This window comes from Doryrhamphus excisus, linkage group LG19 (genome assembly GCF_037039965.1).
Source record: "Doryrhamphus excisus strain RoL-2023G ecotype Guam linkage group LG19, RoL_Dexc_Guam_v1.1, whole genome shotgun sequence".
Classification (NCBI taxonomy): Eukaryota; Metazoa; Chordata; class Actinopteri; order Syngnathiformes; family Syngnathidae; genus Doryrhamphus; species Doryrhamphus excisus.
Window position 1 is genome coordinate 5,365,531 of NC_136375.1, and position 19,959 is coordinate 5,385,489.

Below are 19,959 nucleotides of genomic sequence, written 5' to 3' on the forward strand. Positions count from 1 at the left end.
ATTCTAACATGAGCATGGTAACACCTCGCATGATAGTGCGAGGTGTTACCACGCTCATGTTAGCATGTTAACATCAGCCTGCTAACACCTGTGTCTACCTATAAAAATGGCTAGCAACGCTAACATTCTAACATGAGCATGGCAACACCTAGCATGATAGTGCTAGGTGTTAGCATGTTAATATCAGCTTGTTAACATCAGCATGCTAACACCTGTGTCTACCTATGAAAAGTCTACCAATGCTAAGATGACCGTGGTAACACCTAGCATGATAGGGCTAGGTGTTACCACGCTCATGTTAGCATGTTAACATCAGCATGCTAACACCTGTGTCTACCCATGAAAAGTCTACCAATGCTAAGATGAGCGTGGTAACACCTAGCATGATAGGGCTAGGTGTTACCACGCTCATGTTAGCATGTTAACATCAGCATGCTAACACCCATGTCTACCTATGAAAATGGCTACCAATGCTAACAGTCTAACATGAGCATGGTAACACCTAGCATGACAGTGCTCGGTGTTACCATGCTCATGTTAGCATTAATGTCATCAGTTTTTCAAAATCCCATTTCCAACAATTCCTGAATATTTCATCCAAATCCATTCCGAATCCATATATAACACAAAGATATGGATTTTTTATTCAGCTAGCTTAGCATACATCCACCTGAACTGTTTTCATCTTCCATCCACAAAATGTGTATGCGGCCCCCATTGGAAAAAGTTTGGACATGCGTGCTTTTCCAGAAAGTGGTTGGACTTACTTGATGTAGCAAACGGTCGCCAGGAGCAACGCCACGGTGCCGACTGCCACAAACAGCGAGATGATGACTGAAAAATCCAACATAAAAAAATATGACTGACGCTCATCTATTTACGATCACTCGCATGGTAAGTACGCCGTGCCAAGTTAAGCCAGATCTTGCAGTGAGCAGCATATCATGCACTGTCTTCCGTTGTGTATCAACTGATCATATTATGGCACATTTTGGTTCCAACTTGATCCAGCCTGCCTCAAAATATCAAGCATGGTGAGCGACATGAATCGCATCATGCTAACATAGCGCTTCGGATTGAGTTTAGCGAAGCATTGCAGCCAGCAGCATATCATACACTGTCTTTTAATGGGCATAAACAGGATATTTCTGACACTTTATGGGCTCGCTACTGTTAAAAAATATAACAAAGGACACTACCAAAACAAAGATCACATGACACTTTGTTCTCCGGGAGTTTAGCGATGCATTGCAGTGAGCAGCATAACATGCACTGTCTTCCGTTGTGTGTCAACTGATCATATTATGGCACATTTTGGGTCCAAATTCATCCAGATTTGTCTTTACCTGCCTCAAAATATCAAGCATGGTGAGCTACGTGAATCACATCATGCTAACGTAGCGCTTCAGTTTGTCTGCGGATTGAGTTTAGCGATGCATTGCAGTGAGCAGCATATCATGCACTGTCTTTTAACGGGCATAAACCGGACATTTTTGTACACATTTTGGGCTCGCTACCATTAAAAAATATAACAAAGGACACTACCAAAACAAAGATCACATGACACTTAGTTCTCCGGGAGTTTAGCGATGCATTGCAGCCCGCAGCATACCATGCACTGTCTTCTGTTGTGTATCAACTGATCATATTGTGGCACATTTTGGGTCCAAATTCATCCAGATTTGTCTGTACCTGCCTCAAAACAAACATCCATGACCTCCATAAATGAAATGATGCTAGCATAGTGCCTCAATTTTTTCTGCAAATTTGCATCTGTAAATGTTGGTGCCTGGTGTCTTCCTTCTTCCCGTCTTTATTCATGTAGCAACAGCACATTTTTCACCCAACATTTTTTGAATAACGACAGCCTGACACTGAAAAGCGTAGGAATATTTCTTCCACAAGGACTCACTGATGACAATCCTGTCGTCCCCGTGAGTCGCATCGATACGCGGCCCCGCTCGTCCCTCCACTCCGGTGCCCCCGGGCCGGGGGGTGGAGGAGTTGGAGGGACCCGCTCGGCCGGAGCCTGCGGTCGTGCCGTTCCGGCTCACGGGCGGGGAGCCATCTTGGCTGGACTGCCGCTCCTGCTCGGAGGCGTCTAGTTTCCTTCCGCCACTCGGGGAGACGACTGGAGAAAAGACAAGACGAGGATGGAAAGAATGTGAGGAGATGAAGGGAGAACCTGTTGGTTAAAGCTCTTCTTACCAGGAGGTTTCATCTGCGTTTTCGGTGCTTCGATGGCCGACACTTCTTGTTTTTCGATGTAAGAGTGAATAAAGTCGATCTCTTCATCCAGGTCTGGGTAGAAGGACGTTTTTGCTACGGGACAAGAGCGTACCATTTCATGTTTTAGGTGAAGTAGTTGTGTTCCACCAAGAGTTGTGGTGACTAAACCGTGTTAGCAAACATGAGGCGACAAGGCAAAGCTGCGGGTCCTGTTTGTTGGCTGAAAGGAAACAAAACGAAAGTGATGTTTAACAGCCCTTCGGGGCACATTCCTGTGGTACGGCCCGGCTCTCCGGGGCAACTGAGCTCGGAAGTGTGTGTGTGTGTGTGTGGCCGGGGGTAGGAAGCACGGCAGGGGGCGGGAGCAATCAGCTGAAACTGAGCTCGTAAGTGTGCTACGTTGACAATGGAAGCCAAAGCGGAGCTGATGGCGGCGTTCCTGTTATAAAGCCAACCCCGGCAATAGATCATATTTAGCCACGACGCCGCCACCAAAGGCCACGCGTCATCAGCACGTTCCTGACTGCCGTGTCGCTTTCTCCCGCCGAGGAGGGGGGGCGCCATCTGCCGCTGCTAAAGCGCGCTAATGCCGTAACGTGACGACACGCCGGCACTTTCACCGCTTGCTTTGTCTCAAGCCGGACCCCCCCCCAGCAGCGCTCGGCGGCAGGTGTCTCGGAGGCGGGATATGCCATCTGTACCTAGCAGGTGGTTGGCTTCCAGCAGTGCATGGGAGGCGGGTTCTTCACAGAGTTTCCGCCAATCAGCATAGTTGAATGCTGCTGCGTCGGGAACCTGAATAACTGTAATGCTATGCTAATACTAGAATTATACTGGGAGGAATACCAGTGGAACATCGACCAATCGTGGCACAGCAGTGAGCCCTACGCTCGTTAGAATATGGTACCGTACCGCAGCAGTGACTGAAGAGTGGGCCTTATTTTGGTACCCGTTAGGACATTCGTTTTGGTTCTGTTTACGCTTTTTGACTGCAAAATTACAAAAAAAAAGGCCAAATAATCCACAGTAACAAAAACAATCACTATTTTTGTATTCTTACAACTTTTGACAGTGGATTTTAGTACCCTTTCCAATTTTGACAATGGTATTTCCCAAGAAAACCTTGTTGAGTACTGGAAAGAACCTTTATTTTGGTAGCTTTCATGACTTACTGATGATGGAAACGCAAAATAAAATTACATAAACAACAAAAAAAACTATATTTTTGGTTCTGTTTCCAATTATCACCCCGTACTTCGGTTCTAGGTGCATTATTCATTCATTCATTCATTTTCTACCGCTTTTTCCTGTCTTCGGGCGAGAGGCGGGGTACACCCTGGACTGGTGGCCAGCCAATCACAGGGCACATATAGACAAACAACCATTCACACTCACATTCATACCTATGGACAATTTGGAGTCGCTAATTAACCTAGCATGTTTTTGGAATGTGGGAGGAAACCGGAGTACCCGGAGAAAACCGGGGAGAACATGCAAACTCCACACAGAGATGGCCAAGGGTGGAATTGAACCCTGGTCTGCGCACTAACCACTAGACCACCGTGCCAAGGTGCATTATTAACAAAACAAAAAAAACCTTAAACTGTATTATGGAAAGCAGGAAGTGAACAAATGTTACTGATTGTAAAAGTACCAGATGGAGGGGTAGGATTTAATAAGCTTTGCTTCTTCCTACTCCTTTCGGACATGTGGAACTGTGAACTGATTATGAGATGCATTCAATTGTAATCTGATGCATGTTCAAATGAAATTAAACCATTACCATTATGATTCTTACGGAATACTTTGGGCGGCCATGACAGAGCTGCAGCGGACCCGGAGTGACGCCGGGGTAGTTTCAACAACTGACAGGTATCGCTCTGTGCTGCTTCAATGCCGACTATGCGAAAGGGAGTTTTGGGTGTAAATGTCATACAGTGTCTGCTGCCAATACTCGTTGTATTGTCTGGGAGGGTGGGGGGGGGGGTGATGTGATTTGTGGATGAGTGGCTCTGTATGCGCGTCTTTGTGATTTCCTGGCTTTTGTCGTCGTGTCTGCTCGACCATTATGACGCTCAATTACGTTTTTGCTACTGCAGTTTGACGCATGCTATACTACCAAAAAAAAAAAAATGTTGTCACCAGCTTGATAATGACCCTTAACCCCTTGAGAGTGGAAGCCGGTAGGGGCTCCTCAAGTAGGGGGTACGGGTGTGGGTGTGGGGGGGGGGGGGTACTACTCCAAACAAACACTAAACGTCTCAACAGGAGAGCCACTGACACGCATGTGTGCTGTTATCTTTTCCCACTCAAAAAACACTCACCTCTCTTCCTTACAAGCACCCCCCCTAATTCCCCGCCCAACGACATTACCCACACTGCCAACCACACACACACACACACACACACACACACACAAAACCACCCTGTGGCACCGATGTCATTGTGAAACTGACTGCTTTAACGTCCTGCTTACTTCCTTCTTAATTCTTTCAAAGATGACAAAAGTTACTCAGAAATGGCAAAAGATGACATCAAAGAACCGCTAGAATCGCTTCTATCAATTGGAAACCTGACATACGTATTCATTTCATTATTTCATTAAATTAAAAAACTAAAACTCAAGCAATATTTGTCACCATTTTAAAAAAAAGCACGTCAAGTCAATGTGGTTTCTGTGTGTCACTACAGGTTAACTCTGCCGCCCTCTCGTGGCCACTCGTAGAAAGCAGAAAAGACGGCAGGTTTCAAATTTACTTTAATTATTTTCGATTTATCACAACTTTGTTTTATTTTTTTTAAATAAAATGTAAAAATGTAAATGAACAAACTACTCGAATATATATTTTTATATTTTAATTAAAAAAGACAATAACATAAAAAATACATGAACGCTGTGTTGCTTGTGCAATAATTTTTTTGTCCACACGATGGTGCTGTTACAGTCTGACACCACACAAAAAATAAAATAAATCAAACATATTTTAAAAATAAAAGTAAATAATTATACAATAAATAAACTAAAATATTGCTTAGTTATTATTTTACAAATATGAATTGCTGAAAGGATATAGATGGATTATGGGAAAAATTAAATCAATTATCATTTTTATATTTTTTTATAGCCAAAAATCCATATGAACAATGGTGACTATTTCTTTAAAAATATTTATTTTCATTTCAGGAATAATAAGAATTTTCCTAAGTAGTCACTGAATGAACGTTCAATTGAATGATGAAATGAACGAACGGCTCTCCTGCGATCAAAGAGTGCTCGAGGCGATGCGTGCATGTTGCTTGTGTATTATGTAACACAATAAGACAATGACGCACGTCCACAAAAGACGGCAAACATTTGGAGTGGGGGGGGGGGGGGTAAAGTGTTCGTGGATGCGACACGGAGCAGCCTTGCCTTTGGTACTCATACACGTACGCTACATAATACATATACCACACATACAAAGTACTTTTAGTGTACATTTTTACTGCACCTAAAAAGCGAACAAAGCTGCTGTTGACGGAACAAAGAACACGGCTTGGAGGCAAGGAGACAAGGAGACAAGGAGACATGGGCTGTTTGCTGATGGAAGGACACTCCTCCATGTCAAATACACTCCGGTTTGCTTCATTAAAAAAAAGCCGTCTACCTGCCCGTGTTTACCCAGCCTGCCCTACTTGCTGGTGGAGAAGATTGGTCAGTATTTGGAGCGTCAGAAAACTCGTTCACTCCTGAATCGCTGCCCCGAAAAGAGTGGAAACGAGTCAAAACGTGCACGCCGACCGTGTGGCCTGTGCTATGGGTTTTCTGCCTTTATTGTCATTATACAAGATGTACAATGAGATTGGAGAGCTTCTCCTTCCAGTGCAGTAGTCAAGTTAAAAAAAAGTATACAAAAGTAGAGTAAAAAGATAATTTAACAAGATATATACAAGATATCCAAAATATACACATATATTATATGTGTATATTGCATATGCAGGAGCAGACATATTGCAGATATATGAATTTTAGTGCAATGATAAATGGGTCATAGTGCAAATAATGCCTGGTGTATACAGATGAGTAAAGTCACATATGAGTGTATTGTATTAAATAAATAAATATGATTGAGGTAGTAACAGAGGCAGTGATGGAAATATCGCACATTTGCATTACGCTAATGACCGGGTACGTTGTATGTCTGAGTTCAGGGTGGTGATGGCTCTTGGGAAGTACAAGTACACCACACGGTGGCGCTCTTACTGACCCGGGAAGTTGGACTCCAGGCAAGAAATTGGCTTGACACAAAGCCGGCGTAACATAACGCAACGCAACGCAACGTAACATAACGTAACGTAAACGTGACGTAACACAGTGTTTAGTTGAATCCTCACCAAAGAGGAGAGAGAAGAGAGGAGAGAGGAGAGAGGAGAGAGAGGAGAGGAGAGAGGAGAGAGGAGAGAGGAGAGAGGAGAGAGGAGAGAGGAGAGAGGAGAGAGGAGAGAGGAGAGAGGAGAGGGGAGAGGGGGGAGGGGAGAGGGGAGAGGGGAGAGGGGAGAGGGGAGAGGGGAGAGGGGAGAGGGGAGAGGGGAGAGGGGAGAGGGGAGAGGGGAGAGAGGAGAGAGGAGAGAGGAGAGAGGAGAGAGGAGAGAGGAGAGGAGGACAGAGGAGACAGGAGAGAGGATAGTGGACAGAGGAGACAGGAGACAGGAGACAGGAGACAGGAGACAGGAGACAGGAGAGAGGAGAGAGGAGAGAGGAGACAGGAGACAAGAGAGTGGAGAGAGGAGAGAGGACAGTGGACAGAGGAGACAGGAGAGAGGAGAGAGGAGAGAGGAGACAGGAGACAGGAGACAGGAGACAGGAGACGGGAGAGAGGAGAGTGGACAGAGGAGACAGGAGAGTGGACAGAGGAGACAGGAGAGTGGACAGAGGAGACAGGAGAGAGGAGACAGAAGAGAGGAGACAGGAGAGAGGAGAGAGGACAGAGGACAGAGGACAGAGGAGACAGGAGAGAGGACAGAGGACAGAGGAGACAGGAGACAGGAGACAGGAGACAGGAGAGAGGAGACAGGAGAGTGGACAGAGGAGACAGGAGAGTGGACAGAGGAGACAGGAGAGTGGACAGAGGAGACAGGAGAGAGGAGACAGGAGAGAGGAGACAGGAGACAGGAGAGAGGAGAGAGGAGAGAGGAGAGAGGAGAGAGGAGAGAGGAGAGAGGAGAGAGGACAGAGGAGACAGGAGACAGGAGAGAGGACAGTGGACAGAGGAGAGAGGACAGTGGACAGAGGAGACAGGAGACAGGAGAGAGGAGAGAGGAGAGAGGAGAGAGGAGAGAGGAGAGAGGAGAGAGGAGAGAGGAGAGAGGAGAGAGGAGAGAGGAGAGAGGAGACAGGAGAGTGGACAGAGGAGAGTGGACAGAGGAGACAGGAGAGAGGAGACAGGAGAGAGGAGAGAGGAGAGAGGAGAGAGGAGAGAGGAGAGAGGAGACAGGAGACAGGAGACAGGAGACAGGACAGTGGACAGAGGAGAGAAGAGAGGAGAGAGGAGAGAGGAGACAGGAGAGAGGAGAGAGGAGAGAGGAGAGAGGAGACAGGAGACAGGAGACAGGAGAGAGGAGAGAGGAGAGAGGAGACAGGAGAGTGGACAGAGGAGACAGGAGAGAGGAGAGTGGACAGAGGAGAGTGGACAGAGGAGACGGGAGAGTGGACAGAGGAGAGTGGACAGAGGAGACAGGAGAGAGGAGACAGGAGACAGGAGAGAGGACAGAGGACAGAGGACAGAGGACAGAGGACAGAGGACAGAGGAGACAGGACACAGGACACAGGAGGCAGGAGGCAGGAGACAGGAGGCAGGACACAGGAGAGAGGAGAGAGGAGAGAGGAGAGAGGAGAGAGGAGAGAGGAGAGAGGAGAGAGGAGAGAGGAGAGAGGAGAGAGGAGAGAGGAGAGAGGAGAGAGGAGAGAGGAGAGAGGAGAGAGGAGAGAGGAGAGAGGAGACAAGAGACAGGAGACAGGAGAGAGGAGAGAGGACAGAGGAGACAGGAGACAGGAGACAGGAGAGAGGAGAGAGGAGAGAGGAGAGAGGAGAGACTTTACTTTCCTAGTAGTGCAGCTTTGTTCTTGTTTTTCAACATTTTTCCCCGTTTCTTGTATAATTCCATTTTTGGAATGTGCCGTGGGCCGGGAATGTCGTTGGGGGCGGCGCCATGACACTCATGCCACACTTCCACGGTCCAGTGGGACTTGTAGTGTGGAAAATAGGCTAATGAAGGGAAGTATTTGTTCAGCGTTAATGAGCGTGGATGAGGTGTGTCTGGCAGGGAGGACGGGAGGAAGAAGTCTGATCCCCCTTCCTAAAAAGGTTGCAGCTGACAAATGAGACGTTGTGCTGCCTGTAAATGTCAAGCTAGTCTCTTGGCTAGCCAGACAAACGTGGTCGGGCGAGACAGCCAACCCGTTTAAGCCGCTAATTGTCTCCTTACTTTAATCGGGGTTGTCCATGTTGGGGGGGGGGTCAGATGCATATGCATCCTGCCTTTCAAAATACGGCAAAACACTCCAGTTCACTTAATGTGTCTATATGTATATGTATATTCGTGTATATGTGTATACATGTATTTGTGTATAGTATACGTGCATAAGTGTATTTGTGTATATGTGTATACGTGCATACGTGTATGTGTATACGTGCATACGTGTATGTGTATACGTGCATAAGTGTATTTGTGTATATGTGTATACGTGCATACGTGTATGTGTATACGTGCATAAGTGTATTTGTGTATACGTGTATATGTGTATACATGTATTTGTGTATACGTGCATACGTGTATACGTGCATAAGTGTATTTGTGTATACTTGTATATGTGTATACATGTATTTGTGTATACGTGCATACGTGCATAAGTGTATACGTGTATATGTGCATATGTGTATACATGTATATGTGTATATGTGTATATGTGCATATGTTTATTTGTGTATACGTGTATGTGTATATGTGCACAAGTGTATTTGTATATATCTGTGTATACGTGTATGTGTATATGTGCATAAGTTTATTCGTGTATATGTGCATAAGTGTATTCGTGTATTCGTGTATTTGTGTATTCGTGTATATGTGCATAAGTGTATTTGTGTATACATGTATTTGTGTGTACGTGTATTTGTGTATACGTGTACTTGTGTATACATGCATAAGTGTATTTGTGTATACGTGTATATGTGTATTTGTCCATATGTGTATTTGTGTATATGCGTGTGCAAATGTAGCCATTTTATGTACATTTTTACTTAGTTTTATACTTTTTCATATTTTATAAAGTCATATGCATATTTGTAAAATAAATATATTGCTTTTACATATACTATAAATATACATTTGTATGATTTTTTTTTTACATAATAAAAAAAAAATTATTCGTGGAGGCCACCACAAGTCAATTTGGACCGCCACAGGTGAAATGGGTGTGGCGTTACTTGCCGCGACCCCTCATGACACCGACATGCAGTACATACATGTTGCTTACCGTGTTGGTGGTATCGCTTCCTGACCACGCAGCGTCCCATCTCGTTCTCCACCAGGGGGGTCAGGCAGTGTCCGCAGACGGTGAGGCCGGGCTTGCACAGCTGGCGTCCTTCTTTGGCACAGTCCAGGTTCGGGCACCTTTTGCCAGCTGCGGGCGACACAGCGACACTTTGGTTACGGCGTTTCCAAACACGACAACAACAACACAATCAATGCAGCTTTCGTCTTTCTAGGCGGTTTAGAGCAAAGGAATCCTCATTGACAACAAGGAATGAAGACAAGAAGCCAAACAAATACAAGAAAACAGTATTAATCAGAGTTGAGAAAATGATTGATCCATTCAATTTTTTCCATAAATGAATTAATCACTTTGTTCGGATTCATATTTTTTAATTATTCAAAAAAGATGCAATTAATTGTAAAAATAAATTTTTAACAAATTCAATACATTTACGGTCTATATGTGCCCTGTGATTGGCTGGCCACCAGTCCAGGGTGTACCCTGCCTCTCGCCTGAAGACAGCTGGGATAGGCTCCAGCACCCCCCGCGACCCTCGTGAGGATAAGCGGTAGAAAATGAATGAATGAATGAATGAATGAGAGGAACTAAAAGAATGACTCAATAAACCTTGTGAAGTATTAAGGAAAACAAAGAAATCCAATGTTTCAATATTATAATAAAAAGTGAATGAATGTCATAAAATAAAAATCAATTACTATATTATACTATAATATATATATATATTACTAATACTAGTCTTTTTAATATTTTTATATTACAAAATTTTGATTTAATGATTTTTTTTATTTAATTAGTAGCTCTAGTAATTATTTAATATTTTTATACTATTTAATTCTTACTTCATGATTGTTCATTTTATTAGTAGTTGTATTAGTTATTTAATATGTTTTATATCTTCATTTTTATTTCATGATTTTTTGTTTAATTTGTAGTTTCATTAGTCATTTAATATTTTAAGTTTAATTTAATTATTTTTATTTAATTAGTATTATAAGTTAATAATAATATTTTTTTGATTTTAGATTTTAATATTTTTTTTAATTATTATTATTATTTAATCAGTAGTTTTATTAGTTATTAGTTATTTTTTATATTATGAAATTTTTATTTCATGATTTGTTTTTATTAAATTACTGCATTAGTTATTTACTATTTTTATACTACTTAATTCTTAATTTGTGATTGTTAATTTTATTAGTGGTTGTATTAGTTACTTAATACTTTTTACATTTGAATTATTTCATTATTTTTTTAATTTTTGGTTTTGTTATTTAATAGTAGTTATTTATATTCTAAAATTTATATTATTAATTTTTATTATTACATTTGTATTTCATGTTTTGTAAATAAAACTAGTAGTTGTATTAATTATTTTATTATTATTAATTTTAGCATTATAAAATAATATATAATTATTAATACAATTATTAATATAATTTATTATTACTTTTTCATATTTTCATTTTTATTTCATGATTTTTTAAAATTAATTAATAGTTGTATCAATTATTTAATATTTCTTACATTTTATGATTTATTTTTTATGGAATTGGAGAATCGCAATGCAGATCAATTGTGTCCGAATGAGCCCCATCTGAATGTCCGATGGCTTATGTCACCTTCTTCTTTAGACAGCTCGATTATAAATCAACAGCGCCCCCCCTGGTTGCAGCCAAGGGGTGCGCCCCATTTCGTCTAGGCCAGGGGTCGGCAACCTTTACTATGAAAAGAGCCATTTTACCCAATGCCCACTGAAGAAAAATAGCCTGGAGCCGCAAAACATATAGTATGTTTAAAACAACATTGGAGGGAATTTGTGGGTATCAAAGTAGTTCAGATAAGAAAAGACGAGTTGGAGTACTCTTGCTAGTTTTGGAGATAAACTTACATAAATGTATGTGTAAACTACTGTAAACGTAAAAACAAGTTCCCATGCCGCTGTTTTTAAATTATCTCGAATTTATTTTTTAGATTTGTAGGTAAGTATTACTTGTTTTTCTTCATGTACTGAACTGGATAGCAGTCAGAACTCACTCAGGATGCATTCATGGTCTCAGACAAAGTTGGATTTTTTAAAACTCATTACAAAAGACGTGCATTTTCCCCACTCGGGTGTTAAAAATATTCAAGCATCGCAAAGGGAGCCACAATAAAGAGTCTGAAGAGCCACATGCGGCTCTGGAGCCGCAGGTTGCTGACCCCTGGTCTAGGCGTTCATCAACAAGAAATTGCGTTATTAATGAACAGGAGTTCAGAACATTCAAAAAGCAGCCAAGATGATATGATATGAGGAAATGGCTTCATCCGTGCCTTGCATGAAACTGCACCACTAAAATGCGGGGGCAAAAAGTGGGTCAGGGCTTTTGCAGCAGGTGTTGTCGCACCGTCGGAGCCGATTACAAAGCCGGCAGGAGGGCACATCAAAGGTAATGGCATCACAGACGGAGAAGGAGAAAAGGTCGGGAAGGAGCAGCTGATCCCAGGACGGCGATGAAACGCGGAAAAGGTCGAGATGTCATTCTGTCAGAGTACGCTTTTATTGTGCTGCGCTCCAAAGCGTTGCTTTTTTTTTTAGCATATCAGTCGCTCAGGAGGTAAGATGGCGGGAGGAGAGACTGGAGTGACCTCCATGGCAACCGTGTGAGCAAAGATGGGAGATACTGAGGGAGCAGATGTGCCGGAGGTGGACGTGTGCTGCAACCATGACGCTTGGATTTGCTTCCTGCTTTTTTTTTTATTGATTATTATCCTCATTTGCTGGCGTACGCTTTTTAAATGTGCAACTATGACCTTTTATTGTGTTCTACTTCCTGTCTACCTTTTATGATAAAGACTTATTACTTATTTCCATGAATACAAGTCAGAATAAAGTCAAAATACGAAAAAAAGCAGTAATCTAAAAGGGCGTAAGTATACAGTACTGTAATTATACAATACAAAAATAATCCTGCAATATCCCGAAACATCTTCGTAACAGAAAGTCCAAATATTCAATAAAAAATGTGTGGTTTTTTAAGTGATATTATGAGAAACAAAACAACAAATAAAGTGAAAGAAAGTAAAATATTACGGGAATAAAGTCATAATTTGAAAAAAAATGTAAAAAACAAGAAATGTGAAAACAGAAATGAAAAAAATGCTCTAATTTTACAAATTTTATAAGAATAAAGTCAAATTGTTATGGGAAAAAAGCATTCTAAATGAGAATTTCACAAGAATAAAATTTTTAGCAGAGGAACAAACAAAACAAGAAATAAAGATGGAATATTTGGAAAATTAAGTTGGGGAAAAAGTTACAATATTATGGGAATATATTCAAAATAAAATCTGGGGGAAAAATACTACTAATAATACTAACGAGAGGCTTTTTCACATACTTCACATTGGAATAAATAGACCTTATTAGCATATTGCTTTACAAAATGCGAAATATGAAAGCCACCCACTGCAAAAACGTCATGGACGCAAACTGCAGGATGAAATAAAAAAATCCGACATTCCGCGTGTTTACTTCCTGATTGGCTCGCTACAAATGGTTGGCTGGCAGTCAAGTCTGCAATTCATTGCTGTCATGTAACAACCTGAGCTCCACATAAAGCTGTCTGGTCCTCCATCCCATCGTCTGTCCCTTCATGGCGACGCCTATAAATGTAGTACCAATGTAGTATTCTGGTGATAAACCATGCCAAAGGTTCAGATAACAAGGTTTGCGCATTTGGAAGTGAGTCCTGAAAGAAGTTTGGGATGGCTCAAAATGCTCAGTTTCAGGAGGCGTGGTAAAACTGTTCCTTTGTGATGTCACAGAGGGGCAGACTTCCTTATATGGTTCATAGTTGGGAAGCACTTTAGGGCATTCCTGGAGGCGGAATTAAAGCAGACTGTTTTGGCAGGAAGCAAAAATCCAAGGAAATACAGCTGAATAGGTTCAGATTCTGGAAGATCTAGAAAGCTTTCAGTGCGAGTTATTGTGTGTAGCTGCTCTATAGGAGTCCACAACTCAATACAAAGGTTAGAAAAATTAGAATAGGACTCCTTTAACTTCATTTAACTTTACTTAACTATTTTTTTTACATTTTTTCACTATATCCCCATAATATTATAACTTTCCCCAACCAAATTTTCCAAAAATTACAGTGTTTTGATTGTTTTTCATAATATTATTACTTAAAAAACAGACTAAATAAGAAAAAATATTAATTATTTTCTTTCACATTTCATCTCCATGCTAGTAAACTGACATTTTTTTCCCATAATATTAAACATTTTGTCTTGTAAAATTGCAACTTTCCTTCTCGTTAGAATACAATTGTTTTTCTCTCAATATTTTTACTTTTTTCTTGGATTGTTTTCCCATTTGTACTGTTTTTTCCACCCAATTTCCTTCCTTTAATTATGAATTTATTGCCATAATATTTTGACTTTATTGTTGTAAATATTTTCCACACCCTAATTTTCCAGAAATGAAATGACTATTTATTGTTTTGTTTCTCATATTACTTTTTGTATTTAATATTTCAACTTTATTCGACGAAACCAATGTTATTTTTCCTCACAACTTGGGTCGCACAATGGGTGAGTGGAAATCGGGAAGACCCGGGTTCAATTGGCGACTCCAAATTGTCCATAGGTATGAATGTGAGTGTGAATGGTTGTTTGTCTATATGTGCCCTGTGATTGGCTGGCCACCAGTCCAGGGTGTACCCCACCTCTCGCCCCAAGACAGCTGGGATAGGCTCCAGCAGACCCCCCACGAACCCATTGAGGATAAGCGGCATAGAAACTGGGTGGATGGAATATTACAACTTATTCTTGTAAAATTACAAATTTCTCGTTAAATTTTTTCTGTTAATATTTTCACTCAATTATTGTAAAAATACTGCAGATTTTCCCATTTTTTATGGTATTGATTTTATTACTGTTTTCCTGATACTTCATCGTTTTAGAATGTGGTGCCAGTGATACTTGGTGACGGGCGTATTTGTTGGGTCTCACTTTACCACAAAGTACACAAAAATACCACAGTTGCTGAGGAGGCAAAGAAGAACTAATGGGTAGTGGTTAGCGTTAGCTACTCATTAACTACTGTCACTTTGTGTACATTGTGGTAAAAAAAATAAAATAAAAAAAAAAATTAAAAAAAAAAAAAAAATTAAAAAATTAAATAAAAAACAAAAAACAAACGAAAAAAACAAACAAAAAAAATAAATAAAAAAAATCCAAAAATTGTTACAACTATAATGATGAAAATGGTAATATTCATGATGATTATAATAATGGTGATAATAATAACAATAATAATGGTAATAATGATAAAGATTATAACAATAATGATAATAATGATAATAACAATAATAATATTACAATGATAATAATAACAGGGGAAAACAAGACTGTGGCATGAACATGATTATATCTTGCAGAAAGGGGTAGGCATTTCATTTCATATATTTGCCCCCCCCCCCAAAAAAAGCGTTAGCGTTTGTTTGAAACAGGACAGGAGCCAAGTTTACGGCGGATCCTCAACATTTAGAGCGTTCTGGTGTAACATCGCTGCATCTATTTTTCACTCGCGTCTCACTTCCTGCTGTCACGTCTTACTTCCTGCTCAGGAAAACTTACACTTCCTTCAGCGCTGCAACCCTGATGCTCGGAGAAAGGGTGTCAGGTGATGACTCAAAGCTACCCCAGGGCGTGGACTAATCATGGCGTTAAACATTTAACTGACAATAACTCATCTGAGTCCCAGGTTTAATTAAAGTGGAAAAACCTGGAAGTGACTATTATCGGAATGCTGCGGTTCAGCACCTAAAAATAGACGTTATTATTAAGCAGGTATGCGAGCATAATACACGTGCATGTGCTTGGTCAGCTACGAACACAAAGATTAGATGTGGATGTTTGGTTCAGATAACCCGGCATGTCTTCTTAGTATCATTAATGCACAAAATACCGATAATGATGTGTTGGACGATATCGGGATACGGTCCGCCTCCCATTTCTAATTTTATGGCTTATAATAAATATATTCATAAAAAAAAAAACATACTGTTTCATGGCTGAATATAACCTACATTCACAATTACTGTATTTTCCGGACTATAAGTCACACTTTTTTTCATAGGTTGGCGGTTCCTGTGACTTATACTCCAGAGCGACTTATAAATGAAAAAACTGTTTATGTTACGTAATTTATTAATTTTTTGTGTAGCTGAATAACAATAGGGCGGCACGGCGGTCTAGTGGTTAGCGCGCAGACCTCACAGCTAGGAGACCAGGATTCAATTCCCACCCTCGGCCATCTCTGTGTGGAGTTTGCATGTTCTCCCCATGCATGCGTGGGTTTTCTCCGGGTACTCCGGTTTCCTCCCACATTCCAAAAACATGCTAGGTTAATTGGTGACTCCAAATTGTCCTTAGGTATGAATGTGAGTGTGAATGGTTGTTTGTCTATATGTGCCCTGTGATTGGCTGGCGACCAGTCCAGGGTGTACCCCGCCTCTCGCCCAAAGACAGCTGGGATAGGCTCCAGCACCCCCCGCGACCCTCGTCAGGAAAAAGCGGTAGAATGAATGAATGAATGAATAACAATATGTTAGCATAGCATATATAGCATATCTTACACCTATTAGCATGTTCTCTATTCTTTTATTGTTAGAACTTGCCTTCCAAGAGGACGTAATGTCTGTTTTGGTCAAGTAGTTTGGAAAATAAATTACCCGCAAAAAATGCGACTTATACTCCAATGCAACTTATGTATGTTTTTTTCTACCTTATCTTTTCTAATTATGCATTTTTGGCATTGTGAGACTTATACTCTGGAGTGACTTATAGTCCAGAAAATACGGTATTCATATTTAAATAAAATGTACGTACTTTTGGCCTAAAGTTAGCAATTTAATGCATGAAAATGGCTAAATAAAGTAAAATGCTAATACAAGGCATTCGGAAGATGCATTCAAAGACATTGTAAAAAAATAATAATAAATATGTATATATATATATATATATATATATATATATATATATATATATATATATATATATATATACTAGGGGTGCTCCAATAGATCGCCACCGATCAGTATTTTGATTATTATTATATTTTATTTTTGGGACTTCCTGTCTTTGTGAGTGATATAAGCTTTGCACCCTGCTAAACGCGCCCAAAAATGCCTGACGGGGGTGGTGTTTTAAAAAGGGGGGGGGCTGGTGATGTGACATCAGTCAGGCAGCAGCTATAAAGCCCTGTTCCCCACTCGCTGTACTTGCAAGTGTGTGACTATAGGGGTGTTATTTCATGTCCTGGAGGGCTCTAATAATGCTCAAAGAGGGTTCTCTATGCTCCTACTACAAAACATTCCATTTCTAAATAAGGAATGGTAAATGTGGAGCCAGCATAACTAAGAATAACACAAAGATTTGTCATGAAGCAGACGCACTTGATGATCACATGCGTCACAAATAAATTGCAGTGCACAAAAAAAAACAGAAGACACTTAAAGAACACGGCTGCAGACGCCGCAGTGACAGCGAATGTCAGGCCTTCATTGGAGGTGGTGGCCCTGCGTCAAAGCCCCCCCCCCACCTCCTGCATCCACCCCCGCTGCGCTCCGGCTAAATGAAAACACTCAATCAGGGAGAGAAGGGGAGGAAAGCAAACAGCCAGGAAAGGAGAGAGCAAGTCTGCTGATGGCCACCGTGTGAAAACAACATTACGCAACTCTCCCTGCAGAGAACAGGACTTCTTCTTCATCTGCTGCTGTTGCCAGGCGTCTGTGTGTGCAAAGCTCTGCTAAGAAGCAACAAAGACGCAAACCATGCAAGCTTTTGTGTCCCCGTTCTAGTTGCTCGGACGGCCTCGGCCCAAGAGACGCGGGGAGGAAGCGCCAGGAGGGAAACGAGATGTCCACGTCCTCCATTGTGTTGATTTCCTGAGGTTCTGATGGCATCCAGAATGTGTTCCTCTGTGTTCCAGAATGACTTCCTCATCGAGTGGAAAGCCAATGTTGCTAGCACGCCGCCATGCATTTGCTAACGCCGCCTTTTAGTTCCTGCCAGCCTTCCTGAAGCCCACATTATTCACATAAAAACACATCGACGTGCTGCATTCTTCCTGAGTCTTTAGACTTCCAAACAAGGAAGTCAAGATGAACTCACCTAAACAGGCCGGAGGAGAGGTGAAAAACCCCCAAAAAACTATGCAGATAATGAATTAGTCCCCTGCATAAACGGGTAGGGAATTAGCATAGCACCCCCTGCCTAAAAGGGCTGCAGTTAAAAAAAAATATGGAGATAATAAATTAGCTCCCTGCCTAAATGGGTAGGGGAATTAGCGTAGCCCCCTGCCTAAACGGGCTGCAGTAAAAAAAATATGGAGAAAATAAATTAGTCCCCTGCCTAAAAAAAACAAAACAAAACTATGGAGATAATGAATTAGTCCCTGCCTAAATGGGTAGGGGAATTAGCGTATCCCCCTGCCTAAACGGGCTGTAGTTAAAAAAAATATGGAGAAAATAAATTAGTCCCCCGCCTAAAAAAACCCAAAACAAAACTATGGAGATAATGAATTAGTCCCTGCCTAAACGGGCTGCAGTTTAAACAAAAAAAAAACTATGGAGTTAATGAATTAGTCCCCTGCCTAAAACAGGTAGGGGAATTGGCATAGTCCCCTGCCTAAATGGGCTGCAGTTGAAAAAAATATGGAGAAAATAAATTAGTCCCCCGCCTAAAAAAAACCAAAACAAAACTATGGAGATAATGAATTAGTCCCCTGTCTAAACGGGCTGCAGTTAAAAAAAAGAAATATATATATATATATAATAAATTATTAGTCCCCTGTCTAAACAGCGAAGGGAATTAGCATAGTCCCCTGCCGAAATGGGCAGCAGATTAAAAAAAATAGATAATGAATTAGTCCCTGCCTAAACGGGCTGCAGTTTAAACAAAAAAACAACTATGGAGTTAATGAATTAGTCCCCTGCCTAAAACAGTTAGGGGAATTGGCATAGTGCCCTGCCTAAATGGGCTGCAGAGTAAAAACCCATGGACATAATTAATTATTCCCCTGCTTAAACGGGCAGCAGTAAAAAAAAAATATGGAGATAATGAATAGTCCCTTGCATAAAAGGGTAGGGGAATTAGCATAGTCCCCTGCCTAAACGGGCTGCAGATTTAAAAAAAACAAACAATGGAGATAATGAATGACTCCCCTGCCTAAACAGGTAGGGAAATTAGCATAGTGCCCTGCCTTAACAGGCTGTAGGTGAAACAGGCGAAACACACACCTATGGAGAGATTATGAAGTAGCTTCCTGCCTAAATAGGCTGTAGGTGAAAGAAAAAAAACAATGGCAAGATATTGAAGTGAAGTGAAAGTGTTTGTAGACGGCGTGTTTCTTCTCCAAACATACGTCATGTAATGTATGTCATTTCATTTGTCATCCCGATAAAAGTGAGTTTGTCGGAAAATGAAAGGAATTGTAATGACGGGTTGCCAAAAATAAAGAAGAAAATCTATTGGTCACCCGAGCAATCGAGCAACAAAGACCCCGGAAAGCAGCCCACCCTAAAAAGTGGGCCTCCTTCACCCCTCATCAAGCTAGTTAGCGTGTCTTATCTGTGTCTTATCGCCGTTGGTACGCCGCTGCTGCGTAGGCGCCGCTTTCCCACGCTAAATCGACGGCGTGCATAACGACGGCCTTGCTTCCCGCCTGCCTGGCAAACACCAAGCAGTTGGACTCCGCTTGTCACGTTTGACATGCAAGTGTGAGCGTTACACAATAATTACTGTCATCATCTATGAGGTGAAGACCGAGCAGCGGCGGCGGGCACCTCCCACCCTCCATCCACCCCCCCCACCCCCACCCCCCACAGCAGACAGAACAAAGAGCGTATCCAATGGCAGCGTGTAGGTGGCATTTAAGCCTTTTTTAGTCCAATGTTGTCCACAAGCTGAATCATCGGGTGACTGAGGGAGATAAGCAATATTTGACTATCAATAGAATATTCAGGATGAATCAGCTTCCTGCCTAAAGGGGCGGCGCTCAATGAGTGGCCAAAGAGCACCACAGGGTGCCCACCTGGGCACCTTAACGGGGGCGGGGCAGCATAGATGATAAAATAAAAGATTAGCAAAAACAAAACAAATACGTTTCGAAAGTTTAAGACCGATGGTATCCAAAGTACGACCCGGGGGCC

General features: G+C 41.5%; 1 protein-coding gene across 1 annotated transcript in view; it reads right to left on the reverse strand.

Annotated features, from left to right (window-relative positions):
* Positions 1-19,959, reverse strand: part of npdc1a (neural proliferation, differentiation and control, 1a) — a 28,173-nt gene that overhangs the window by 3,569 nt on the left and 4,645 nt on the right. Inside the window, exons 2-5 of the mRNA XM_058056940.2 lie at positions 9,743-9,889; positions 2,209-2,322; positions 1,913-2,131; positions 768-834 (exon numbers count right to left, since the gene is read on the reverse strand). Of these exons, the coding sequence (XP_057912923.2) occupies positions 768-834; positions 1,913-2,131; positions 2,209-2,322; positions 9,743-9,889 (547 nt within the window). The remainder of the gene's footprint in view (positions 1-767; positions 835-1,912; positions 2,132-2,208; positions 2,323-9,742; positions 9,890-19,959) is intronic.